This window comes from Loxodonta africana, chromosome 4 (genome assembly GCF_030014295.1).
Source record: "Loxodonta africana isolate mLoxAfr1 chromosome 4, mLoxAfr1.hap2, whole genome shotgun sequence".
Classification (NCBI taxonomy): Eukaryota; Metazoa; Chordata; class Mammalia; order Proboscidea; family Elephantidae; genus Loxodonta; species Loxodonta africana.
The window spans coordinates 14,559,243-14,586,864 of NC_087345.1; the positions used below are offsets into that span (position 1 = coordinate 14,559,243).

Here is a 27,622-nt window from a genome sequence, read left to right on the forward strand (position 1 = left end):
CTGCCGACTGGTGGGAAGAGAAAGGGACGAAGGAACCAGAGGAGAGATCAACAGGAGAGAGAGAGAAAGAGCAGAAAAGACAGATTCAGGCAGAAACTGCCCTCTCCAAAGGAGAAAAGAGAGATACGGGGGTGCCAGGCTTCATCAGGCCAGGAGAGGACTCGTTAGCACCACACTGACATGGCTGAGGCGCCTATCCTCCGGGAGGTGTGCCTGTCGGGGCATGGGGCATGGGAGGACCATGTGAGATCGTATCTTTCAAACCTCTTGTGCGGCAACGTCCCTCACACTCACAAGCGATACTCACAATGAGAGGGGAAGCTCTGCCATTTTTCTATCGTATTTTACTTTCATTAAAGCTCCACGCTAGTAAGAACCGAGCAGACTGATTCTATGCGGCCACATCCAGTCTGAAGAGCACTGCTTTAGGAGGCAAGGCGCTCCTGCCTGTAGAGCTTTTACATGCTGGGAGCTGTGAGCACCTCCCAGACACTAACTCAGACGTGTGGCTGCCCCCGGCTCTCCTGTGTGTCACCTCAGTGGAATCAGAGTCACAGCTGCACACACCTTCCCCCCGCCCCAAGTGGTCAGGGGCCCGGGCCTGGCCTTGGGCAGCACGCTCACCTGTGGCTGAAGACTGCTGGCTGCAGACGGCTGCGCAGCCCCAAGAGAGGTGGCCGTGTCCCCAGGTGGGGGTACACCTACTGAGGGCCCACCTGCGGGGCCCCCCTCTTCCCGTCTGCTCAGGGGGCCCTTTTTTGTTGACTGCATTTTAATCTGCTGGGGCTTGGAGTTCATCGGGGAGTTGTTGGTGGTCTGGAGGAGCTGCAGGAACCAAAGGGTGAGGGTGAGGCCCGAGCTCTGGGCCAGTGCCATCCGCTCAGCTGCCTGCTCCCTGGTAGCCACGCCCCCTTTCTGCTCCTGGCCTGGCTGGTCCTGGGGCAAGGTGGGTGGCAGGAAGGCTATGGCAGTGGGATCTTTCCATGGAAAGCTACTCTCATTCCCACTAGGTGTTCCAGGACCGCCAAGGCCTCACCTCCTGCCTCTGCCCATCCCGGGGCCAGCCCCAGCCCTCTGTGCCCTCCCAGGAAGGCTCACCCTACAGAGAAATCCGTGAGCCTCTCTGTCACCTCCCGCTCACTCCAGCTCCTGTCCAGGGTCCAGCCTGCTGGAGCCTGGCTTCACTTGAGGCACTCTTCCCTGCTAAGCTGGCTGACACCCTGCAGGGTGACACCAGAATCTGCAGCCCAGGATCCCTCTACCCTATAATGAGTCTGGGGGAGGTTTAAGGTCAGGCCTCCTCAGGAGGCCAAGTGAAGCCTCATCAGCTGGAAGCATTTGGAGTTTGGCTATCAGAACTCTAAAAGTTACCATGCAGGGGTGACTGACTCAGACTCTCCCCTTGTGGCCTAAGGACTGTCTCAGACACGGCAGGAGGAGGCCCGGCTGAGTCCCAGAGGAAACCACAGTGTGCTAGCAGCCAGTCCCAGAGGCAAGCAGGCCTTCAAGGAGATGATCCCCTCCCTGCCAAATACGTAGTGAAACCCCAGTGTCACCACAACTCTGGATGGGTCTGAGGAAGACTATTCAGGAAGCAAAGACCAGCCTGAGGCTGATTCCAAGATTTCGGAGGGCTGGGGCCCTTTCTTCCCTCTGTATGAAGCAGGGATCAGCCACTCCATCAAATGCTTCTACACAAAGGCATAGGTGGGGTTTGCAGAGGGTGAGAGGTGCACTCCAGTGTACATGAAGAGCTCATGCCCAAGGCCCCTCCTGCTGTCTTGCACTCACTCCAATCGAGCCCACTGCTCTGAGATCTCAGGGTGCTGGCCCAGTCCCAGCCAGGCCTGAGGAACCTGTGCCCAGCATCCCGGACACTGAGCCTGGCTAGACCGAGCCTCTGCCACCATTTTTCTACAGACGAATGCCCTACCTCCAGCCCACCCTCTCTCATCCATGGTCACCACCCCAACTCAGGGAGATGGGAGGTCCAGGGCCAGCTTTCAGGGGAGCAGAGAAGGTGGCCCCAAGGCCACACCTCAGCACTGTCCAGCACTCCCCCAGCAGTAACGGGGCCCTCCTCCGGGAGTTAGGAGGGTCTCAGGGCTTCTCAAGGGTAGCCTGTTCGGTCTCCAGACCCAAAGCAGCCCCAGAGGAGGTCTGCAGGGCCTACCTTGGTGATGGTGCCCACAGCCTTGGTGCGGCCTTCCCGGAACACCAGCCGCTGGTCTATGTGCAGGTACTCAGGGGTCTTGATGAAGCGGAAGTGCACAGTGGCCTTGTCCCCAGTGCGCAGACAGTCCTTGTCCATGCTGAGAATGGTGGCCGTCTGCCTGATGCTCCCACAGTGCACTGTCAAGGAGCCGGGAGGTCAGGACAGGCTGGGGCGCCCAGTGGCCTCAGGGCAGGGGAAGGAGGTGAAAGCACGCAGTGTGCTTGAGCTGCACAGGGCCAGGCACCCCTCGGGCTGAAAGACCTCGGGGAGGCCTACGGTGGCCAAGTGCCCACGCTTACCCACCTTTGCCTGCGGCTAGACCTTCACCCCATGCCCTGGACCCTGCACAGACCTGGCCCTACTTCCTGGGGCCCAGGGCACTCTGTGTGCACAAGAGCCTCCTCACTGGGCTGTGAGCTCCCTGAGGGAAGGCTCTTTCTCGCCCAGCTCATGGCTGTTCCCAGCACCTTGGCAACACCGCTCGGCACACAGTGTGTCAGCAGATGGTCACTGAAGGACTATGTGTGAGCTCCTTGAGGCAGGTCTGGGTCTCCAGAGCCCAGCACAGAACAGCACTCGGTCAGTGTTTGCAGGACTAAATAAACACCCGACTCATGAGGGGGACAGAGGGCAGCACAGCCTGACCAGGATGGACACTTGCCTCTTGGTTGGAGCTGACACTCTGGGGCTCGGGTTGCTGGAGCACCTTGTAGGGGGAGTTTGACCGGGGCCCTCCTGGGCTGACAGGGCCCTTAGACACCTACCCATGGCCTGGTAGCGTGGGCTGATGGTGGTGGGGTGGTGGAGGACGAGAATCTCCGCCTCAAACTCCCAGGATGCTTGGGGATTCAGGCGTGGGGAAACCATCACCATGCCTTTCCGGATGGATGAGCGTTTGATCTGAAAGGAAAGGGAAGCCCAGACCTCAGGGACCATAATGCCTTCTGGTTTTACCCTAGTGTCCTGGAGGACCAGAGTCCTTGTGGAAGGGAATCCACCCCAACTGACCCTGGCCCCTTCACCACTGGAATACGGGCCTTCTAGGTGGACAGTGCAAGGCTCACTTCAGAGCTACACGGGAAGCCTAAACCCTGCTTTTGGGGGTTGGGAAGGCTTCGTGCAGGAAATGGCGCTTAGCTGGGCCTTAAAGAATAGGGGAGAAGTGACTGGATGGTGAGGAGCCACAGGAAGGCAAGCACTCAGGAGGGGGCACAGGGTGAGCATGACATGACTGGTGGAGGGAAAAAAAGGCCCATTTTTCCTGGTTAATTTGGTTGGAGGGGAAGGTAGATGACTCACCCCAAAACCCGGGGAATGGAAGGCTGAATGAAAAGAGGATTTGACAGGAATCCAACAACCCAATCTGACCTCAGCACTATGCTCGGGCACCCTGCTCCTAGGCACCAGAGGAAGGAAAACTGCTTAGAAGCCGGTCAGTTCTGGGTTCAAGTCCTGCTTTAGCACTTACTGTGTGCTCTTGGGCAAGTCACTTGGGTTCTCTGAGCCACAGTTTCATTTGTGAAAGTAAGGCCCGGCACCCCCACCTGGCAGAGCAGTGGTGAGGACTGGAGACGGTGAACAAAGCACCTGGCCCCAAGCTTGCCTTCTCGGAGCCGAGGGAGTCTTAGGTAGAATCTGTACTCACCTTCTTCAGTGCGAAGGAGGCCGTCTGGCCACCCCGCACCTCCTTAACAGGCATTCGCTTGCGATGGATCGATTTGACAGCAATGGACAGGAAGTTCCCCAGAGGGTCTGGACCCAGCAGCAGTGTGTCATTCAGTTTGATCAGGCCCCTCAGTGTTGTTCCCGACACTACCGTCCCCACACCCTGCAGGGGAAAAGATCCCGGCCCAGTAAGTCCACCCTACTCAGCCCCCTGCGCCACAGGCGTGCCCCCTGATGCCTGTTGGACATGCCCGCCCAGAGCCCACCCCGCCCTGTCCAGAAGCAGGGCTTACCGGGACAGAGTAGGTGTCATCAATCTGAAACTCAGCGGGCTCCTCCTCCCTGTAGCTGGTGCGGGGGGACAGGAGGTTGAGGAACATCTTCAGCAGCTCTAGGTTCTCACCTGTTACGTTGGAGAGCTGGAAGATTGGGCACATCCTAAGCGGAGGGTGAAGGCAGAGAGAGAGACAGAGAGCTCAGGCGGCCAGCTCCTGCCCTGACATGGGCGGGAGCAGCAGGGAGCTCTGGGAGCAGCTGCTGCCGTGAACGGTCCCACCCGTCTCTGTCCCTCTGAGGCCTTCTCCCACCCAGCTTTGTCTCTGAAATCTGCCCCCTGTGCTCTGTCCCCCCACCACTGCCCGATTTCGGGACCTCGTGACTGCCTCTTCTTCCTAAAGCACACACGTGCTAGCTTGAAATCCTCAATCGCCTTTCCACCACAGGGGAGACAGTCCAGATTCCTGCGCAGAATTCATGGCTCTTCACACTTGGGCTCGTAGCCATCTCTCCAGACCTATTTCTCCCAAATTCCTATACTCCAGCCACACCAGAGAACTTTCCCTTCTCCTATAAAGCTTGGCATTTTCTTGTTCACTCTGATCTTTCTGCCTGAATTCCTTCCCTCTTATCCAACTACCAATCTTTATCCTTCAAAGCCTATCTCATGTGCCAGTTCTTCCATGAAGCTCCTCCTGGATGGGGACTCTCAAAGCCTCTAGAGAGTTCTCAGAGAGCTTTTTGTGTCTGTTACATGTGACTGTACCTGATCTCCCATCAGAGTTATCTGAAAGCCCCTATATCTACTAGTCAGTGTTAAACAACTTACGGCCAAGAATTCTACCATTATCCAATCCTAGAATAGTGCCCGGACAGAACCTGTACCTGTTGCTATAGAGTCAATTTCGACTCACAGCGACCCTATAGGACACAGAAGAACTGCTGCATAGGGTTTCCAAGGGTAATCTTTACGGAAGCAGACTGCCACATCTCTCTCTCATGGAGCAGCTGGTGGGTTCGAACTGCTGACCTTTCGGGTAACAGCCAAGCACTTAACCACTGCAGCCCCTGGTCTCCCCCTGCACAGAACCAAACGAAACCAAACTCATTGCCGCCAAGTCAATTCCGACTCACAAAGACCCTATACGACAGAGTAGAGCTGCCCCACAGAGTTTCCAACGAGCATCTGGAAGATTCGAATTGTTGACCTTTTGGTTAGCCAACGTAGCTCTTAACCACTATGCCAACAGGCACTCAATAAAATGAATAAATTGAAATGAGACTGACTAGCACCCCCTCCACTGGCTGGCTGGTGGTACTAAAGACAGCATCAGGGCAGAGCCAGAGGCTGTCTGGGTTCTACACTATTGACCATCTCAGAAGGCAGATGGCACTGAACACATGGCTCCTAAACAAGAGTTTGGGGGAAGGAGCTGAGTCACTCAAGTTCGCTATTACCAAGACAGTATCTCTGACCAAGAGATGAATAGTTCAAGGATTATGGCCCAGTCAACTCAGAATCCTCAAGGCCTAGATGAAGAGCCTGGCACAGAACAAACTGCCAATAAATATTTATAGAATAAAATAATACATTAATGAATAAATCCCAAAATTTATATGCCATTAAAAAGCTTTTGAGGAACAACTGCATTAAAAAAAACATTAATAGTAAAAGTTATAAAAATGGCTTCACAGCCATTAATTATACACCAGCCAAGCACAGTGCTAAGTGCTTTACATACATCATTTCTAAGACTCCCAAGAGCCTTATGGGGAAGGCAATACTATTCCCATTTCACAGGTAAGAACATAGCAGCTCTCAGCTGTGATTCCAACCCTGGGGAGTTGGGCACTTCAGAGTCTGAGTCACCTGATATAGCCCCTGGGCAACACAGCCAGCCTGCGAGATTCTGTGCTGAGGCTAGAACCTTCTATCTCACCCAATTTTTGAATATTCACTGGGAGGTGTTCTTGATGTGATGTTTTCATGAGACCTGCTGCCCAAACTGCCAGCTATCTGGCCTATCACTTGTTATTGTGGACAGAAAGGGTGCCCCCCAGCCAGCACTTGCGTGCCCACCCCCTCACCTCTCAGAACTGAAGTTTGAGGCCATGACAATCACGTCATCCTTGCTCTGCACCAGCACAGGGATCTTCCGGCATCCTGGTGACTTCAACAGGCGCTGTAACAGCTTCAGGGTTTCTTAAAGGGTGAAATGGAACAGAATTAGGGGGACACACGCTTCTCTTTTGCCAGGCTTCCAGGGCAAGAACGGTCCACTCATCAATGATGCAAGCAGGAGACACACAGACGGACCAGTGTTAAATGCCACAAAGCCTGGAGGAGCAAAAAGGATAAAAACTTTGGGTGGGTGGTGATGTTGTATTGTTAGGTGCTGTCATGGATCAAATTGTGTCCCCCCAAAAATATCTGTCAACTTGGCTGGGCCATGATTCCCAATATTGTGTGATTTTCCACCATTTTGTTATCTGATGTGATTTTCCTGTGTTGTAAATCCCATCTCTATGATGTTGATGGGATGGGATTAGCGGCAGTTATGTTGATGAGGCAGGACTCCATCTAAAAGATTAGATTGTGTCTTGAGCCAATCTCTTTTGAGATATAAAAGAGAGAAGCCAGCAGAGAGACATGGGGAACTCATAACACCAAGAAAGCAGTGCGGGGAGCAGAGCACGTCCTTTGGACTCAGGGTTCCTGTGCAGAGAAGCTCCTAGGCCAGGGGAAGACTGATGACAAGGACCTTCCTCCAGAGCTGACAGAGAAAGCCCTCCCCTGGAGGTGACACCCTGAATTCAGACTTCTAGCCTACTAGACTGTGAGAGAGTAAACTTCTGTTTGTTGACGCCATCCACGTGTGGTATTTATGTTATAGCAGCACCAGATGACTAAGGTGCCGTCGAGTCAGTTTTGACTCACAGTGACTCTATGTACAACAGAAAGAAAATTGTCCAGTCTTGCACCATCCTCACAATCCTTGCTATGTTTGATCCCATTGTGTTGAGGATCTTCCTCTTTTTCATTGACCCTCTACCAAGCATGATTTCTTTCTCTAAGGACTGGTCCCGTCTGATAACACATTCAAAGTACTTGAGACAAAGTCTCACCATCCTTGCTTCTAAGGAGCATTCTGGCTTTACTTCTTCCAAGACAGATTTGTTCGTTCTTCTGACAGTCCATGGTATATTCAATATTCTTTGCCAATACCACAATTGAAAGGCATCAGTTTTTCTTTGGTCTTCCTTATTCACTGTCCAGCTTTCACATGCATATAAGGCTACTGAAAATACCATGGCTTAGGTCAGGCACACGCTAGTCCTCAAAGTGACAAGACTTTGAAGAGGTCTTTTGCAGCAGATTTTCCCATTCTATTTCTTAAACTGTTACTTCACAGACGTTGACTGTGGATGCGAGTAAAACGAAATCCTTGACAACTTCAATATTTTCTCTATCTTTCATGATGTTGCTTACTGGTCTAGTTGTGAGGATTTTTGTTTTCTTTATGTTGAGGTGTAACTCATGCTGAAGGCTGTAGCCTTGATCTTCTTCATATCAGTGCTTCAAGTCCTCTTCACTTTCAGAAAGCAAGGTTGTGTCATCTGCATGTCACAGGTTGTTCATGTGTCTTCCTTCAATCCTGATGCCACATTCTTCATATAGTCCAGGTTCTCAGATTATTTGCTCAGCATACACACTGAATAAGTATGGTGAAAGGATACAACCCTGATGTATACATTTCCAGACTTCAAACCACACAGTACCCACTTGTTCTATTCAAATGACTGCCCTCGGCAGTACAGGCTCCCCATGAGCACAATTAAGTGTTCTGGAATTCCCATTCTTTGCAACGTTATCCACAATTTGTTATGATCCACATAATCAAATGCCTTTGCATAGTCAATAAAACACAGGTAAGATTCTTTCTGGTGTTCTCTGCTTTCAGCCAAGATCCATGTGACATCAGCAATGATATTCGTCATTCCACATCCTCTTCTGAATTCAGAATGAATTTCTGGCAGTTCCCTGTCGATGTACTGCTGCAATTATTTTTTAATTATCTTCAACAAAATTTTACTTGCGTGTGATATTGATGATATTGTTTGATAATCTCCACATTCTACTGGATCATCTTTCTTTGGAATGGGCACAAATATGGATCTCTTCCAGTTGGCTGGCCAGGTGGCTGTCTCCCAAATTTTTTGGCATAGACAAGTGAGTGCCTCCATCATTGCATCCATTTGTTGAAACATCTCAATTGATATTCTGTCCATTCTTATAGGCTTGCTTTTCACCAATGCCTTCAGTGCAGCTTGGACTTCTTCCTTCAGTACCTCCTTTGGTACAGTAACTCTGTGTATTCCTTCCATCTTCTTTCGATGAGTCCTGTATTATTTCAATATTTTGCCCATAGAACCCTTTAATATTACAACTCAAGGCTTGAATTTTTTCATCAGTTCTTTCAGCTGGAGAAATGCCAGGGATGTTCTTCCCTTTTGGTTTTCTAACTCCAGATCTTTGCACATTTCATTATAATACTTTACTCTGTCTTCTCAAGCTGTCCTCTGAAGTCTTCTGTTCAGCTCTTTTACGTGATCATTCCTTCCACTTGCTTTAGCAACTCTATGTTCAAGAGCAGGTTTCAGAGTCTCTTCTGACATCCGTTTTGGTCTTTCCTTTCTTTCCTATCTTTTTAATGGCCTTTTGCTTTCTCCACGTTGTCCTTGCTAAGAGTAGAAAGTACACACATGGGGCCTATTTTCTAAGCTACAAGCCCATTGGATCTCTCCAGTCTTTGGAAGATTCACATCCTATAAGAAGTGACTTGAGGGTCTTGAGAAGAATAATGTTCTTCCCAGAGTGCTCTGCTTCCTAGAAAAATGTTCATCTGCCAAAAGGATCTCTTGGACATCCATAAACCTGCCAAGGCCCTTATGAGACCCACCAAAGGAGCACTTCTCTTTTACAATCCACAGCAATGTAGGAGAAACGCACGAAGGCCTACTCCTGCAACCCTGTGTTGAAGCCAAATTTCTGCACATGTATTCGCCTTAAAGGGTAGGACCCAACCCCTTCTGGGGCCATCTAAAAGAAGGTAACAGACCAGGGATCTCAACAATCCTGCATTTGGAACCAGATGGAACAAAGAGCAGGGGATGATCCCAGGCTGTGCTCACACTCAGATCTAGACTGGAGAGGAAGAAGCAGAAGATTCTGGGCTGAAGCCCTGGAAGCAGACCAGCAAGGAGTCCATATGGGTCACGGCCCCAAATAGAAAGGCTGCTGTTAATTGGAAACTTCACTTACCTTGCAGGATGTTGGCAGGACACATGTCAATCTTGGTAACCACCACAAAGACGGGCACATTGAGTGCCAAGGCCAAGCCCAGGTGCTCCTTGGTCATCCCTACAATGCCAGCATTGCTGCCCACCTGTCTCAATACAGAAAGGAACTGTCAAGACAAGGGAGACATGGAATGCTGCTGGGTGGGCACAGGTGCTCGAAGAAGGGTGGGTAAAAGAAAGGCCCATCTCTGAGGCCTCCATCCAAACAGGGCTTGTGGGGCACATGTCTCAGGCCAGGAAAAAAATGGCTATAGATGACAGCTGGGCTGGACCTGGATCATTTTAACTTCTGACTAAATGTTTTTTTTTTATCAAAATCTGGGGAAAGGTGGAAACAATAGAATATAAAGACCCAGACATCTGGGAAAACAAAGTGCACTCAAGTTAACACCCCGGCACTCAGCTTCCTCATCTGTAAAATGGGAGGGTAATAATATCCACTTAGAGAGTCACTTGAGGTTTAAGTATCTGTGAAGTGTTTGGCACAGAACTAGCTTGAAATTGATGTTGAAGAATAGCAGTTGTTCTTACACTTATTATTTCCTCCAGTAAAAATAAGCCTTTTTAAATATCACTGTAAAGGCTGGTTAAATAAATTAGGGTACAAACTCAAAATGTTCTATATAAAAAAAAAGAGGAAACTCTTATCTACTGACATGGGATAATAACCAAGTTATGTTTTTAAAGGGGAAAAAAAAAGCAAGGTGTGTAACAGCAAGTATAGCATGCTATAATTTGGGTTTAAAGAAAAAACAATGGTTAGTGGTAACTGAATCATTATTTGAAAAATAACCAGTATAAGACATTTTCGGAACATCTGAGAGGATATATATATACACATATATATATATATACACATATATATATATATATACAGAATAGATATTAGATAATGTTAAGGAACTACTTTCGTTTTCTTGGCTGCTAATGGTAGGAGACTGTTCTTACTTTTCGGAGCTGTATGCTAAAGTATTTGAGGATGGTAATTGGCCTCAACCCACTCGGAGCAAAGGAGAATGAAGAACGCCAAAGGTAATTATGAGCCCAGGAGACAGAAAGGGCCACATAAATCAGAGACTACATCAGCCTGAGACCAGAAGAACTAAATGGGGCCCAGCTACACCCGATGACTGGCCTGACAGACAGCACAACAGAGAGCCCTTGAGGGAGCAGAAGAGCAGTGGGATGTGGACCCCAAATTCTTTTAAAAAGACCAGACTTAACGGTCTGACTGAGACTAGAAGGGCCCCGGAGGTCATGGTCCCCAGACCTTCTGTTAGCCCAAGGCTGGAACCATTCCCAAAGCCAACTCTTCAGACAGGAATTGGACTGGACTGTAAGATAGAAAATGATACTGGTGAGGAGTGAGCTTCTTAGCTCAAGTAGACACATGAGACTATGTGGGCCGCTCCTGTCTGGAGGGAGATGAGAAGGCCGAGGGGGACAGAAGTTGGCTGAATGGACATGGGGAATACAGGGTAGAGAGAAGGAGCATGCTGTCTCAATAGGGGGAGAGCAACTAGGAGTATATAGCAAGGTGTATAAAAATTTTTGTACGAGGCTGACTTGATTTGTAAACTTTCACTTAAAGCACAAAAAAAAAACTTTTAAAAATAAAGTATTTGGGGAAAAAAATAAATAAAGTATTTGGGGATGACGAGTCGCAATGTCTACAAATGACTCTGCCAAAAAACCCATAAATACACACGTGCATCCACTACATATATAGGCAAACATGGCAAAATGTCAGTGACTGTCGGACCTAAGCGGCGGGCTTACGGATGCTCACGGGACTATTCCTCCAACTTTTCTGAGTGTCTACATTGGAGGGGAAGAATATAGAAACGTGTACTGGTCTGAGTACAAAACAGCCCTGAACAGATACAAGAAATGAAACACTGGTCGCCTCCGAGAGGAAACTGGATGGCTGGGTGACAGCATGGAAGAGAGATTTCTCACTATAAACCCTTTGGTACCTTTCATTTGTGTACAATATGAAAGTATTACTTACTAAAGCAAAACTAAAAGAACAATTGCCATGACATATTTACATTTGATCAAAATTCACAGGTGAGTCACCACCCCACTGGCACAGATGTCCCACACCTGCCTGGGTTCTCTTTTTCCTACACCAGGTCATCTCCCCTGTCTTCCTCTTACTTTTCCCTGTTCCTGGCACCTTTCCAATCCAACCAACACTTGATTTTGTTCTTTCCAGGCTGGATTAGAGGGTGAATGCTCTATCACTCTGTTATGTGTATATGTTAGAGATTTCCCACCCCACCCTACCCCCCGGAAACTGATTGCCATGGAACAATAATAAAATATTTCACTGTTTGCTATAGAAATTTTTTAAGATTTAACATTTCGTCAGGGGTGGAGATATTTCTACGACTTGGTCTCGATCACTACAGTTCAATTAGAAAAATACTTATTTTAAAACCCAGTAACTCCCCCGAATATGCCTGATGGATCTACCGTGAAGACCCCTTTCTGTAGCCCAGCCAAGCAAGTCAGTAATGACCCCTTGGCAATGCTCAAAGAAATGAGAGATGAAATCTGGCTGAGATCCCAAGAACCTCAGGCACAGAGCCGACAAGAGCGTTCACACATATGTTCTGCCTCTCTCTGCTCTTCAGTTTGGGGAGAATCTGCCTGAGAACCTGTGTTTGTGGGGTAACTCGATCAAGTTTGCTCTGAACAGATGCTTGTGTTTACTACACTTATTAACACAGGCAGCTGGAGGACTTGGGGAATGGGAAGGGGTTTGGGACGGGCTTGCCAAGAAAAACTTGCTCATTTTTTGTGAAAGCTGTGTGCCAGGTTGGAGACCTCATAGACCCCTAACGTCTGCCCAGGGAGGAAGACAAGTAGACACAACATAAGCTTAGCAACATGGTTCAGTGCAGAAGCCCTTCAGTTTACCTACATGATGAGCTGCTTCAAAGTCACACTAGGCTGTCAGCTCTAGGGGCCCTAGGACAATCTTATTCACTGTGTATCAGCAGGCCTTTCAGCAAGTACTGTGCACTGGCGGACACTCCCCGCACGCTTTGGAAGAAGCCACCCCGCAGGCCCCTCTTGACTGCTGCTTGAGCCTCCTTACGGCACTCTCCTCCATTTCTTCCCAAGCCTCCCGTCTCTGAGAGTGCCAACTCCTCAAAGCAGCCCAAGGTCCAAGAGAGAACATTCCTGAGGGTGATAAGTGTAAGCCCCAGGAGAAACCCTCCTCTCTGCCCCTCCCAACAAGAAGAGAGGTCTGCAAATGACACCTTGGATTTTACTAAGAGCATTCCTTTCTGGTCTAACCTAGAAGACAGATCAAGGCACACCTTTGGAACAAGACCGTAGAACTCAGAGGACTGGACATTCCTACAACACTTGTCACTTTTACTCAAAGTCAAAGCCCCAAGCCAACAGGCCTCATCTCAGAACATTTGCCCAGAACCATACCGCAACCAGCCCTGCTGGAGCCTCCCCTCCTCAGGAGCACCTCACTTACCATGAGCATGCAGAAGTCAGGTAAATGGCCAGTCATGCCAAAGACAGTGGTCTTCAGGTATTTCTCGTGGCCAGCCAAGTCGATGAAGGTAATAACCTTCGTGGACTTCTCACAGATCTTTGTCCACTCAAGGCTGCCCCCGTGGCTGTCTGGCTTGTTCACCACATTGCCTTCGCTGTCAAAGCCCAGAATGTCATTGCCCACGCTGCTGGTGCGACCAGATTCAATCTCATGTTTGTGGCGGAAGAGTTTCTGGCGGGCAAAGCCTCGGCCATTGTCCAGCTCCCCGTGTGTCAGGACCCCCAGAAGTGTGCTTTTGCCGGCGTCCACGTTGCCCACTACTGCTACCCTGTGTGCACATGAATCCAGACACCCATGTGAGGGAGAGCAGGTAAGCCAAGTGACGAGGGGACTCAGTGCCTCAGTATCCGGACCTGTAAGTACAGGCTGGCCCCCAAGCCTCTTGGGCTCACTGTATTCCTATTCACAGATGAACACACTGGGAAACGCCCCTGGAGCTGTACCCAGGGAATAGAAGGTGTTATTCAAGAGGAACTGGGATCCCACTACGACACTTATCTCCCTTAACTTTCACTAGCTTCCCCAAAGCTGCCAGGAAGGATCCCCAAAGCCAACCAAAAAAAACCAAACCCAGTGCCGTTGAATCGATTCTGACTCATAGCGACCCTACAGGACAGAGTAGAACTGCCCCATAGAGCTTCCAAGGAGCACCTGGCGGGTTCGAACTGCCGACCCTTTGGTAAGCAGCCACAGCACTTAACCACTATGCCACCAGGGTTTCCCCACAAGGCCAAGAGAGGCACAAATGCTAACGTGAAGTCCCCTGAGGGGCTCTCTCCCCTCCCCTTGGCTTTCTAGCCTCACGGGCTGATGGGAAAGCAAATGAAGCCCACAGAATATGTGGCTGGGCCCTCTCCCACTCTTCCCAAATGGAAGTATCCAAGGATGGGGAAGTGGAGAAATAGAGAAAGGAACCATCCTGTCCCTGGACACTCCTTCCACGTCTCAGGAAGGGAAAGACAGGGAGTCAGGGAAGGAGTGGAGCTGACATAAGGTGTGGAAGGCTCAATCACCAGTCTTTGTGAAGCCCTAGACCCCAAGGTCAAGCTGAAGGGACCCTGAATTGCTGAGGTCTTCTCACCTGACCTCCAGGAAATCATTGTCTCCTACTCGTTTCCGGACCAGGTAATCCCGTACACGGCCCCCAGCTTCTTGCCGTTCCCGCAGGAGGATGACGTCGGCCTCAATCTGCTCAGCCATGCTCTTCACTGTGGCGTAGGAGGCCTCCATGTCAGCTTCACTCAGCCCGTATTCAGTCCCATCTGGTGGCAAGAGCCCAGATATCAACAGGAGAGGGGGTCCTGGCCACCCAGTCAGCCAACAAGCCAGGCATTCAACCATACCTAACGAAGGCCCCACCACGGGCACTGGAGGAGAAGATGGTTCTCTCTACCTGATACTTCTCAAAAACTCAGCACACATCATACCTGACAATGCCATGGGCTTCCCCATTATACAGGGCACCTGTTAATTCATTTAACAACAACCACTGAGACTCTACTAGGTTGTACGCCAAGCCTCACGCTGGGTACTGGGAATACAGGTGCCCTTAGTGAGCTCATAGCCCAGGGGGACAGACCGACAGGAAATTAATTAATTGCAATATAGCTTGAATGCTCTACTATAGACCTGCACAAAGAGAAATAAAATAGAAGCAGGTGGCATTGCCTGGGGAAAGCGAGGACAGCTCTGCAGGGTGCTGACTACAGGCTGGTCTCCAAGCATTAGAAATGAGCTCGCAGGGAGAGGAGGAAGGACGCTGTAGACAGAGGAGCAAAGCATGCAGCATGGCAGATCATGGCATATTCAGGGAGCAGCAAGAAGCTCAGTACGCGGGGAGAAGGAAAGTGACGCTGAGTGGCAGGAGACCACAGGAGAGGTGGGAAGCTGGGAAGACAGAGTGACATCAGGCAGCAGCACACACGTTATGTACCAGGCAATGGGAAACCCTGGGGATTGAGGCAGGAGAGTAATATGATCAGAACGCTGTGGGTTAGAAAGACCTGCTGAGCAGTGGTACAGCGTGCACTGCAAGCGAGAGACGAAAGGGGGGTCTAGTTAGGAAGGGATGCTAGTAATCCAGGCAAAGAGGTGGAGAAGAATGGGGAGAGAATTTAAAAATTCTTTTAGAGATAGATTTTTAACTGAGATAGCTCATCAGAAATGTCCAGCCAACAGCTGGAAAAATGAATCTGCACTTAGGATAAGGAAGGGAGTCAGACAGAGGGTGGGACCAATCAACTAACCATTTACTGAGCACCTACTGTACAACAACCGCCATGTCAGGTACTTTCCATGTGTCGTGGTATTTCATTCCCACACCACCTCCCTCAGTGTTTCCTCCTGCCTTCCTGTCTCAGACAGCATCCTTGCTCCTTCCCTAGACCGATCCCTCCAGCATTCGCCCAACCTCTTCCCTTCTGGCACTTCCCAGAGACCTTTCAGCACCAACCACTCTCCCCTCTCCTCCACTTCTCTCTCTACAAACAAGCTCAAGCCATTCCTAAACTAAGAGAAGGAAAACTACCCTCCTTCCCTTCCCCTGAGTATCTACTGGGCTACCATCTCTCTTCTTCCTGTTACCACCAAGCATTTTAAAAGAGTAATCGACACGTATTGACTTATTTCCTCACTACTTACTCTGAGTTGGAAAATTCTAGAAGAAACTGCAGTTTTCAAAAGTCCTCAAAGACCTATTAACCACTCTACCCCATGTCCTCTACTTGACCCCTGGGGCATTTGACAGTGCTGGCCACCTTGCTTTTCCTTCAGGAAACACTTTCCTCCCACCCTGCTTGCTCGCCTCCCCCTACTCTGCTTCCTCTTTCTCCTTTCCTGGCTAGTCTTGCCCCTGTCCCCTAAATGCCAGTTTTCTACAGTGGTCATCTCAGTGGCCCTCTTCTCTTTGCTCTAAATTTTCTCCTGGGCCATCTTGTTCTATGGTTTTAACTCTCGTTTTGAAAACTACAAAAATATTCATTTCTAGCATGATCTTCCCAGAACTCTAGACTAAATCTCCAGTTGCCTGGAATATAACTTCTGGATGTCCAATGTCCAAACTCAACACCCGTGCCCTTTTTAAACAACACACAAAAACAACGTTAATAAAGCATTTTAGCCCTTCCTGCAGTCCTACGGGAGCACTGGTGGTGCAGTGGTTAAGAGCTATGGCTGCTAACCAAAAGGTCAGCAGTTTGAATCCACCAGCCACTCCTTGGAAACCCTATGCGGCAGTTCTACTCTGTCCTATAGGGTTGCTATGAGTTGGAATCAGCTCGATGGCAATAGGTTTGGCTTATGAGGCAGGCATTATGGTTCCCCTTTAAGAGTGGGGTAAACAGAACCCAGAGAGGCCAGAGCTGCAAGGCAGCAGAGCAGCTCATGTGAGCTCAGGTCTTCTGATTCTAAACCTAGACTTTTTCTCTACCAAAGGTTCCTCTTAAACATCTGACCAGTTCCTCCCCTTGCCTTCCCTATTTCTGATAACAACAACACAATCCTTCCAGTTACCCAAGCTTAATCCTCTCATCATCCCGTCCTGCTAATTCCAACTTTATATTTTGCCCTTCTTTCCCTTGTCCCTGCTTATCCCTCCTCTTTGCCAACCCCACTGCCACCAGCCTGATTCAGAATGCCCACACAGACTCCTAACTGGTCTTAACTAACCCAGCCTCACATAGAGGCACACACTCAAGCTCCGAAACAAAGCAGAGCTTAATACTGCCACGTCCTAGTCAAAGCCTTTGAATGGCTCCCAGACCTAGCAGTGTTCAGTCTCAATTCCTTAAGGGTCTCTGCCCTTAATTACATACCCTGTCCTAGCTCTCCCCTTCCAAGCTTTGTCACAGTGCAAGTGGGCCATTCACCATCCCCCATGCTCCCTACACACGTCCAGCTCTGTACTTCTGTTCATGTGTTTCCATCTCTAGGATGCTGTCAGCACATCTCCACCTATCAAACTCCTACCATTCAGCTCAGAACCCTCACAGATGTTTCTATTTCCCTACGGCATTTACCACCTACTACCTTGTGGAATCCCTTGGTAGTTTAATGCGCTCAGCTAGTAACCAAAAGGATGGAGGTTCGAATCCACCCAGAGGCACCCTGGAAGAAATCAGCCACTGAAAACCCTATTAAGCACAGCACTACTCTGATACGCATGGGATCGCCGTAAGTCAGAATTGACTAGATGGCAACTGGGTTCCACCCTCTGGAGTGTTGATTTGGATACTTGCCCTCCCCTGCCCCCCGACACACACACACACACACACACACACACACACACACACACTATACATAAAGCACCTGGAAGATAGGGACCATGCTCCACAAGGGGTGGCGTTCCTATATTAAGTTCTAAAATGTTTGCAAAATGAAAAAAGAGGGAACGGTTAGGCTGAGGAGTTTCTAAATGCCTGGCCGAGTAAGCACTGAAAACCTTCTGGATTAGAGAAGAAGCTGTTCGAAGAGTTCCTAAGAGAAGGTCCACTAACCCTGCCATTCTTGCCAGACTCCTGATTCTATCAAATCTCACTGCTTCTGCTACAGTGAAAAGCAGTGCTTTCAGGCCCTGAAAAGCCTAAGGGGCAATCACCAATGTCACCTTGTCCACCCAGGGCTCCCAGAAAATGCCATCAATCACATTGCCCTTCTCCAACGTACATCACATTCCTCACTTTGTAGCACACGGGACAAAGTCCAGGGAGAAGAGCTGCAGAGGTCCAATCACGAAGGGCCACATATTCAGCCATGCCCGAATCTAATCAGAATTCTGTCCTGCCATCAGATTTACAGGCCCCATACACACTCTCCTGGACAACAAGCTCCAAGGACTTCCCGCAATGTTTAGGCTCCAAGTCTAAACTCCTTGGCATGGTACTCAGGGACCCTCAGGATCTGTGCCCTGCCAACTTACCCAGCCTTTCCTCCTCTCACCCCACCTCACACTCTACATTCCTACCTTACTGAATTGCTTGTAGTCCACCAAATACTCCACAATCCCCAATGGCTCCATGCCTCTAAGCATGGGATTTTCCCTACTCATTTACTCCTGCCTCCACTTACCTGGAAAACTCCTACTCATCCTTCAGAATCAACTCAAGGGGCGTCCCCTCTTTGAAGCCTTTCCTGATTTCCCTACAAAGACTCAACACTCTTCCATGTTCCCTGAACTTTTAACACAGGATCCACCTCTGAAAAAGTCATGACTTAGGATCTGTTGACAGAACAAGGTTGTTTTTGAAAGAAATCTCATGGTAAATCAGCTATAACTTGGGATCCTTAAAAACTACTACCACAACTACTAATACTAGCTAACATTTTTATAGTGCTTACGATATGCCGAGTGCTTTCCTTGAATTCTTATTTAATCTTCACTATTCCTGGTATAATAAAAAAAAATTTTTTTTTTTTTAATTATACCAGGAGGTATATCGGGGGGACCAATCCCTGGAAAAGGGCATCATGCTTGGTAGTCAGTGAAAAAGTAGAAGACCCTCAATGAAATGGATTGATACAGTGGCTGTAACAATGGGCTCAAACATAACAATTGTGAGGATGGCACAGGACCGGGCAGTGTTTTGTCCTCTTGTACATAGGGTCACTATGAGTCGGAGCCAACTCGATGACACCTAACAAACAAACAAAAAAATTATACCATGAGATAGATTCTATTCTTATTCCCATTTTATGATGAGGGAAAAAGCCAGTAGGCAAACCCAGACCTGCCAGGCTCTAGACCCCAAACTACTACACCATATTGCTTCCTATTAAAATATCCATCTTAAATTAAAAATGTATTCTTAAAGGACAAATTCCTGTGCATTGCTTAGAATTTTTTAATGTCTAATTTATCCAACCAAAATTTCTGAGATAGGGTGGAGAAGGATGTCATTATTCCCATTTTACAGATGACGGAAGTGATAAACAGAGGTAAAGCACCAAGAACACACAAGAAGTCAGTGATGAAGCTGACTCCTGAGGGCCATCTAGTTTAGTCCTCTGAGGTTTAACTTGTATAATTAGTTATGGTCTCTTTCTGCCTCTAAGGAATTCCAGCAGGAAGGAGTCACTACCGATAATAGCTTCCAATTGGGAGATGCAAGGATAATGCTTGGGTGTGTAGGAGAGGTATTAATGAATGTCTGACATTTTCTCATGCTTTGTCATGGAGGATTAATTAGTTGTGATTTGCCAAGGCACAGTAGCATGGATTGAATCATGTCCCCCCAAAACCGTGTGTATCAATTTGGCTGGGCGGTGATTCCGGTATTGTGTGATTTTCCTGTATGGTGCAAATCCTGCCTCTGTGATATTAACGAGGGAGGATGGGCTGCAGTTGTGTGAGGCAGGACTCAATCTAAAGACTGGACTGTGTCTTGAGACAATCTCTTGAGATATAAAAGAAAAAAGCAGGCAGAGAGACTGGGGGACCTCATACCACCAAGAAAGCAGCGCTGGGAGCAGAGCGCATCCTTTGGACCTGGGGTCCCTGCGCCTGAGAAGCTCCTTGGCCAGGGGAAGATTGAGGACAAAGACCTTCCTCCAGAGCCGAGAGAGAGAAAGGCTTCTCCTGGAGCTGACGCCCTGAATTCGGACTTTTAGCCTACTTTACTGTGAGGAAATAAACTTCTCTTTGTTAAGCCCATCCACTTGTGGTATTTCTGTTACAGCAGCACTAGATGACTAAGATGCAGGGTAAAATTCACCAAGAGTCCATATTTAAGGGTGAGGGGGAAGAAAGGGCCTTAAGATTCTGGGTCTTCAAAGAACAGTCCTAACACTTGTTAAGATTGATCTATATGTGGTTCCTTAAATTCTACAGCTTAAGACTACAAATTAAATTTAAATTCTACAAATTAAGCAAAGAATATTGAATGTACCATGGACTGCCAGAAGAATGAACAAATCTGTCTTGGATGAAGCACAGCCAGAATGCTCCTTAGAAGCAAGGATGGTGAGACTTCATCTCATGTACTTTGGATATGTTATCAGATCAGTCCCTGGAGAAGGATATCATGCTTGGTAAAGTAGAGGGTCGGCAAAGGAGAGGAAGACCCTCAATGAGACGGGCTGACACAGTGGCTGCAATAATGGACTCAAACAGATCAATGATTGTGAGGATGGTACAGGACCAGGCAGCATTTTATTCTGTTGTACACGGGGCCACTATGAGTCAGAATCAACTCAATGGCACCTAATAATAACAGCAAAATCTACAAGCATGAAGTGATCCTATTACAGCAGGACAGGTGTGTACCTGACGTAAAAGCTTTCAAAAGGCCATCAATGATCTCCGAGTCACCAAGTAGAATGGCTTTTTCTTACACTGACCTTGCTGTGTCTCTTAGCACTTGAAGATGCTGACCAATTCCCTCCATCTCTTGACATGCAACATCCTGGATTGCCTATCTCTCTGGCCATGCCTTCTTTCACGTGATAAGACTCTATACTAGGGAGGTGGCAGCAAGTGTAAAGGAAAGGATAAATATAAGACATTTCAAAGGAAGGCATGGCAGTACTTGTGAGATCTAGCCACTTCTGTCTGTGTCACTCTTGCAGCATTTCCAAGTATGGTATTTGTGTGTATGCCATCTTCCTTGGGGCAGGGACCAGGCTTTAAGTATCCAAAAGTGCTTTGTAACAGTATCCAGCTCTCAGAAGATACTTAGTAGATGTTTGTCAAACGAGTTAAGGAATGATATTGAGATTTCATCAGTCTTAAACTCAGATTACAAGAGAATACTACCTGCCTTTGCAAAGCCTACACTCCGCAAAGAAAATTGGCCCTATCGTGATGCACTGAGGCCCATCCTGGGCTTCCTGCAAAGATGACAGTCAAGTGCTGGCACAGACTAGATTCAGAATCATTAAAAATCCCGGCTGCCATTTCAGCAAAGATAATGTCATAATGAGGATAAGCTTAAGCAAAACTTGTATTGAGGGTGTAAACTGGCAGCGACCAGAAAAAAAGGCCACAGTATAATCTGGGATTATGGCATAGGGGCTGCCTACTTCTAAAAAAGTGGCTTCCATAACCTCCACAGACACACCCAAACTCCCTGAGGAACCGAGTTGCTGGGCTGAGGGCTGTGGGGGCCATGGTCTTCAGGAACATTTAGCTCAACTGGCATAACATAGTTTATAAAGAAAATGTTCTACATCCTATTTTGATGAGTAGCGTCTGCGGTCTTAAAAGCCTGTGAGCGGCCATCTAAGATGCTCCACTGATGTCACCCCTTCGGGAGCAAGGAAGAATGAGGAAAACTAAAGACAGAAGGGCAAGAATAGTCCAAAGGACTAATGGACCACAACTACCATAGCTTCCACCAGACTGAGTCCAGCACAACTAGATGGTGCCCAGCTACCACCACTGATTGCTCTGACAGGGATCATAATGGAGGGTCCTGGACAGAGCTGGAGAAAAATATAGAACAAAACTCTAACTCACCGAAAAAGACCGGACTTACTGCCCTGACAGAGACTGGAGAAACCCCAAGAGTCTGGCCCCTGGATACTCTTTTAACTCAGTAATGAAGTCACTCCTGACGTTGACCCTTCTGCCAAAGATTAGACAGGCCCATAAAACAAGACTAAACGGGCACACCAGCCCAGGGACAAGGACTAGAAGGCATGAGGGGACAGGAAATCTGGTAATAAGAAACCCAAGGTCAAGAAGGGAGAGTGTTGACATGACTTGGGGTTGTTAACCAGTGTCATAAAACAATACGTGTACCAATTGTTTAATGAGAAGCTAGTTTGTTCTGTAAACCTTCATCTAAAGTACAATCTTAAAAAAATGCTGAGTAGGAAAAAACAAAACAATAGGTTCTATTAAAATGAAATAAGCAGATTGAAGGGAAATAACTGGTCACTTCCAGAATGCTAACAAGCCTACATGCCTGAAAGGATCTAATGGGGAAAGAAGAGAACCTCTGTTATCACAGCTGTCCACAGTGAATGGTCAGTGTGGTCTGGTGCAAGGCAGCCTGACTAAAGAGAAGAATCTAGCCTTCCTTTCCTTGTTGTCATTAAGAAGAATTGTGGAGATCTCTGTTAAACAGGAAATAAGTAGCAATAGGATCTCTGCACAGGGCTTAGAGGGGAAGACCTGGAGCCACCCAGGACAGGGGCTTAATTCTAGAACTGTAACTGCTTGTTACCTTGGACAAGAAATTCCGTTGCGTATGCTGTATTTCCCTTTATGCAAATGGGAGTACTGGAGATAAAAAGGAAGCATCTGTAAAACCAACTGGAAAGTGATTCTTCAAGTCAAGCATATTAGGACCACTAAGGTGGAAATTAACATCATCACTCTCACTTCTGAGTCCTCCCAAACAGTTCTGCAGACACTAAAGAATCACTGCAACTGAGATCTATGAGCAGGAAAGTTCATAAGGCAGGGAAATGTGCTCTAAGTCATTTTTAAAAACAAAGTGAAAGGAAAACTATGCTCACCTGATCCCTGCCCAATGACATATATGGTCTCTCCGCATCCCTCGTCCATCCTCTCCCACATCTGCCGAAGTAGGCTGTCATACTGCTCTGACGTAGGGCTCACTAGGACCAGCTAGAAGAGAAACCAACACACTTACTAGAAGAGCACCACAGCCAAAGCTGACAAGTAGCCTAAGCAAAGAACTGAAGACCCTGACTGAAACCCACAGCCCCCCAACCTGAAACAGATTCCCAGCCCCCACACAGCCTCTCTCCACTTCTTAAATAGCCTTTGAGCCTAAAGCCCTATATCAGCTATATGATGTACTAAAATGAGCACTGCCTGAGCCACAACCCACAGAAAAGAGGGTGCAAGCAGCCTGCCTCTGCTGCTTCACACATCATGGGGCAGGACCCAGGATGACTGAGAATCTGGCATTGTGGGTAGAACTTGATGAGCAGTGTTTTACACTTACATGTCAACACCACCTATCTGTGACTTGCATCTGGAAACTCACATACAGCCATGCCCTCCACCCACAGGCCAATCACTCCAGCAATAACAAAAGAATTCCCTTCCATCTGGCCTTGGCTATCTTATTTGGAAAAAAGCAATGAAAACTTATCTTAGCAACACTTATCTTCGTCAACCAAATACCATCACCAGCAGGGGAGATTAGCAGCATCATTTGGGAAATTTCTGCCCAGCACATTAAAGCATCAACCACTTCTTTGGAGGGGGCCATATCCTAACAGGTGTGTGAGATTCCATTCTCTGACCACTCATGTGTGACCTTGGAGAAAGAACTTAACCTGAGTCTCAGTTTTTCAACCTACCAACAGAGATAATACTACCTACCTCCTAAGGCAGCTATAAAGGCAGACTAAGATAATATAATATGTAAGCCATCTAGTCTATAGCTTAGTAAGTGGTAATTACAAAAGTTTTCTTTACCCAATTGTTCCTAGAAAAACATTCCAATTTTCTTGGATGAGACTAACCACCCCAGTTCATCGTTCCTCCTTTTGAAAGCTCTCAGAGCCTTACCAGCTCACTGCTGTCGAGTCGATTCCGACTCACAGCGACCCTACAGGACAGAGAAGAACTGCCCCACAGGGTTTCCAAGGCCGTAGTCTTCCCTACAGCAGGCTGCCACATCTTTCTCCTGTGGAGTGGCTGGTGGGTTCCAACTGCCGACCTTTAAGTTAGCAGCCGAGCGCTTAACCACTGTACCATCAGGGCTCCGCCTCAGAGCCTTAGGTCCCCACATTTAATTACAGCAAGTGTACAAACTATAGCTTCTAATGTTTTCCTCAGGAACGAATCTATTCAACTCACCTTTCTCTCCTTCACAACCTCAGCTGTTCTTTTCAATATCGTATATGAAACACACTGCCATCCAGCCGATTGTGACTCTAGAGACCCTGTAGGACAGAGAGCTGCCTCATAGGGTTTCCAAGGTCACAATCTTTACAGAAGCAGACTGCCAGGTTTTTCCTCCCTCAGGGCAGCTGGTGGGTTCAAACCAGCGACCTTTAGCAGTCGAGGGCTCTGCATATAAATATGTAAACCAACCCAAAACCAAACTCATTGCTGTGGAGTCATAGCAACCCTATAGGACAGAGTAGAACTGCCCCATAGGGTTTCCAAGGCTGTCATTTTTATGAAAGCAAACTGTTAGACATCTTTCTCCATTGGAGCAGCTGGTGGGCTCGAACTGCCAACCTTCTGGTTAGTAGCTGAGTGCTTAACCATGGCACTACCAGAGCTCCACATCTCAATTTTAAAATAGGGAGGATTTCCCCGGCTATGTGATGAAGTAACACTTCCTCATCCTGGAACATTTGACAAGCCAGTCAGGAAACAAAGGTACTACCTTCTTTGCAACTCTGTCCCTGCAACTTCCCACTGTTTTCAGGTTTCTTCAGCACCTTGACCGTGTCTTGACACCCAGCTCATCTGCTTGGGAGTCGGGTGCACCTCTTACAACTTCCTGAACTGGCTCATCAGAGCTTGGACTTGTATACCTGGATGCCATCTGGGTCTTCTGCATCCTGTCACATTGCCTCACATACTTCCCTGATGATCCTTCTCTCCAAACTTGGCCATCCTCATTACAGCCTCAGGGCCACTGTGATAAGCCCTAAGCAGTGGCTTGCTGGCTTCCAAGGGCTCAGCTGGGATTAGAGGGAGAGAGAGCAGTTGAGAGTTGGCTTGCTTAGGTTGCAGGGAAGGTTCTCTCCAATCAGGTCCAAGTTTCGCGCAATGTCACCACCAGACTGAAAAGTTTCAAACTTCTTTCAAGCTTGATAAACATCTCTATTGTAACTGTCCAACAACAGGTAGCCAGTGGTATTTGTATTCTCTCTTCCATCGCCTGCTGCTAGTCATTCTGCACAGGGAATTATCAGTTATTCAGTTCATTTCAAACATTTTTACTGTGCTTTTAGTACGTATCAGGCACCGTCTTGGGTGTCATACGTGTTTCTAATTTTCATAGTGCACCTGTACTTTCTTAAAATGATGTAGCTGGAGAACTGAGACGTTAAGAAACTTTTCCAAGGTCACAGAGCCTTTTTTAAGTGGCAGGCCGAGAAAGTGAATCCTGTCTGACTCCCCAGTCGGCACCTTTAGAATGGCAAGCACCTTCAAACACCAGTCACATATTAGACTTACTTTTTATCCCCCACAATGCCAAGCAGATGGTGCACCCTTAAAGCCTGCCCACTTTCTCAACAGCTCAGAAGACACGCTTTAAAACATCTTTCATTATTCCATCCTTATAAAATGAGGTTCCACTCTCAGGATTACGGGTTATGCCCAGCTCTCAATTTCGTTTTGGGCGCATTCGCAAAGCAAAGGTTCCTCGGCTACCCTTCTCCCGGCTGATCGGCTACTTTCTGTTTCCTTTCCCGACACCAGGGAGAGCCTGCAGCTGTCACCCCTGCCCTTCCCTCCACTACCTGATCTTCCCGACCATCCTGCTCCCCCTGCCCAGCCTCCTCCGCCCCTCAGCTGTCCAGGACCCCAGGGAGAGGATCGCACTCCATGGTCCTCACAGGTGGGGACCCGAGGAAGGAGGGGGACATGGGGAGGCGGGGCCGCGCGGGGACAGCGACCGCCGGGCGTGCGGCCGGCGGCGGGCGCCCCGGTTCCACGTGGCGGAGCCCAAGGTTGTATCTCGGGGGGAGGCCGGGTAGGCGCCACCGGGGCAGGAAAGCGGCCGCGGGGGACCCCTCGCCCCGGGAGTCCGCCGCAGGTCCCGGCGTCAGGCAGGTGGGCGGGCTCGGCGCCCTTCCTCTCTCCCGCAGATGGGACGGCGGCTGCGCCCGCTCCCGCGCTCCCGGGCTGCCCCACCGTTGCCCCGGAGACGGCTCGGCCCCGCCGCCCGATGGCCAAGCGCCGCGGTCCGGCGCCCGTCCCCTTCGCGCCCGCCGCCGCCGCCCGGGCCTACCTTGCTGGTGAGGTCCAGCTCCGGCTCGCCGTTGAGCGCCTCGCCGTCCTCGCTGCAGTCCGAGTCGAAGCCGCTGTGGAGCCGGGCGGCGGCCGCCGCGGCCCTGGCCGCCCCCGGGGAGCTGGGCTCCGGGGCGAACATAGAGGCTGGAACCGGCGAGTCCATCGGGGAGCGACTCCGCTCCGCCGCCATCTTTAATAACTTAGGCTAATTCCTAGCCGGCTTCCCCTCCCTCCCCCGGCTTATTTGCCTAATCTATGCGTGGCCCCGCCCCGCCCCTTATCGGAATAATTTATGCGAAACTTCTCCAGCGGCGAAGAGCGTGACACGTCTCTCCAGCAGCGAAACGATCGACCAGGCCTCTCAGCCACCAATCGCTGCAGCCCTTTCAAATACCGAACGAATAATTAATAAGCCCCGAACCCCAACAACAAATGTCTGAGACGTCACGCGCCTTTATCCCAGCTTGGGAGGGGCACTACGAGGTCCACACTACCGGCCTGGAGGCTTCCCGCCAACGGGAGCAGAGGAGAGGATGACTGACACAGCAGCCATCCAATGAGGAGAGAAATAGGGACAACGTTTCCCCTCACCGCCCCTTCACTCTCCTCGTTTCCAGAGGCGGTGCTCTGCTTCCTGCAAAACAGTCAGTGCGGGAGCCTGCCGATGATGGACGGGGGCAAGACCCAATCAAATCATCGGGTAGGTCCCGCGCCTCCGGCCGCCGCTCAAGAAGATAGTAAACTGCAGAACGCACCACCCCCTCAAGTCATTGAGTGCGGGCAGTCTCCGGAGGACCGGTGTCGACGTGCTGGCAACCGCTAGCCAATGCTAATAGTAGGATCGATGCCATATATTCCAAAAGATGTACTACTACAGCAGCCAGAGCGACGCAATTAATTAAACGCTGACCTTAGGAAGAATTCTCCATTCACTGCCTCTGCTGAGAGAACAATTAGAAGAACAAAAAACAGGGGCAACCAGCTAAAATAGAATAGAAGCCAAAAGCACCTCACCACATTTGCGAACAGCTAGGCTGACATCTAGGATCCGTTAAGGTAGTCTCCTATGGATGATTCTCCCAGGGTATCATCAATGACGGCAAGTCCCAATTTAAAACACCACCAGCACAAGTTTTAGTGTCTCGAATTCCTATTTCAAAAGTCTGAAAAGCCTAGACCTTCACTGCTTGCTGCAATTAGAGATTAGTCAAGGTCTGATAATACTGTCCTTGGCCGCTATTCCCACACAGCAAGCAAGCAAAAGCAGCAATTTAAGAAGGTTAACATACCCAAGAAGATTTAGGGTTTGGACCACAGGATTTAGCAAGCAAGAGGCGGGGCTTAAAATGGCCTTCAGTTTCAACAATCTACCTGAAAGGAAAGAGGCAATCTTTTCTTGCTCCCTTTTTGAACTGCAATCAAGTCTTACGCACACAAACACAGGTGGGCATTTGGAACAAAAAGTCATCCCACTCCAATGGTGTAGATACGCATTTTTTTCCCCTATAGGTAAATTCTGATGCACTTTTTCTTCTCCTAGCTAAATTGCTCACCACTATCCCCTGTGCCCGCCACTGGTCCGTCAGTTTGTCATACTGTGGTGGCTTGTGTGTTGCTGTGATGCTGGAAG

At 48.8% G+C, this 27,622-nt stretch overlaps 1 protein-coding gene across 3 annotated transcripts in view; it reads right to left on the bottom strand.

Annotated features, from left to right (window-relative positions):
- Positions 1-26,197, bottom strand: part of GTPBP1 (GTP binding protein 1) — a 32,410-nt gene extending 6,213 nt beyond the window's left edge. The window contains exons 1-12 of one of the 3 annotated variants that reach the window (XM_064283533.1): positions 25,991-26,091; positions 24,413-24,928; positions 22,557-22,668; positions 14,182-14,362; positions 13,020-13,368; positions 9,480-9,603; positions 6,245-6,359; positions 4,174-4,318; positions 3,861-4,043; positions 2,980-3,115; positions 2,174-2,352; positions 625-825 (exon numbers count right to left, since the gene is read on the bottom strand). In XM_064283533.1, the coding sequence (XP_064139603.1) occupies positions 625-825; positions 2,174-2,352; positions 2,980-3,115; positions 3,861-4,043; positions 4,174-4,318; positions 6,245-6,359; positions 9,480-9,603; positions 13,020-13,368; positions 14,182-14,362; positions 22,557-22,617 (1,674 nt within the window). In that variant the 5' untranslated portion in view covers positions 22,618-22,668; positions 24,413-24,928; positions 25,991-26,091. Of the gene's footprint in view, positions 1-624; positions 826-2,173; positions 2,353-2,979; positions 3,116-3,860; positions 4,044-4,173; positions 4,319-6,244; positions 6,360-9,479; positions 9,604-13,019; positions 13,369-14,181; positions 14,363-22,556; positions 22,669-24,412; positions 25,517-25,990 lie in introns of those variants that run through there. The other 2 variants (XM_064283531.1, XM_064283532.1) reach the window with 2 other exon arrangements.
- Between the last annotated feature and the right edge of the window lie 1,425 nt (positions 26,198-27,622).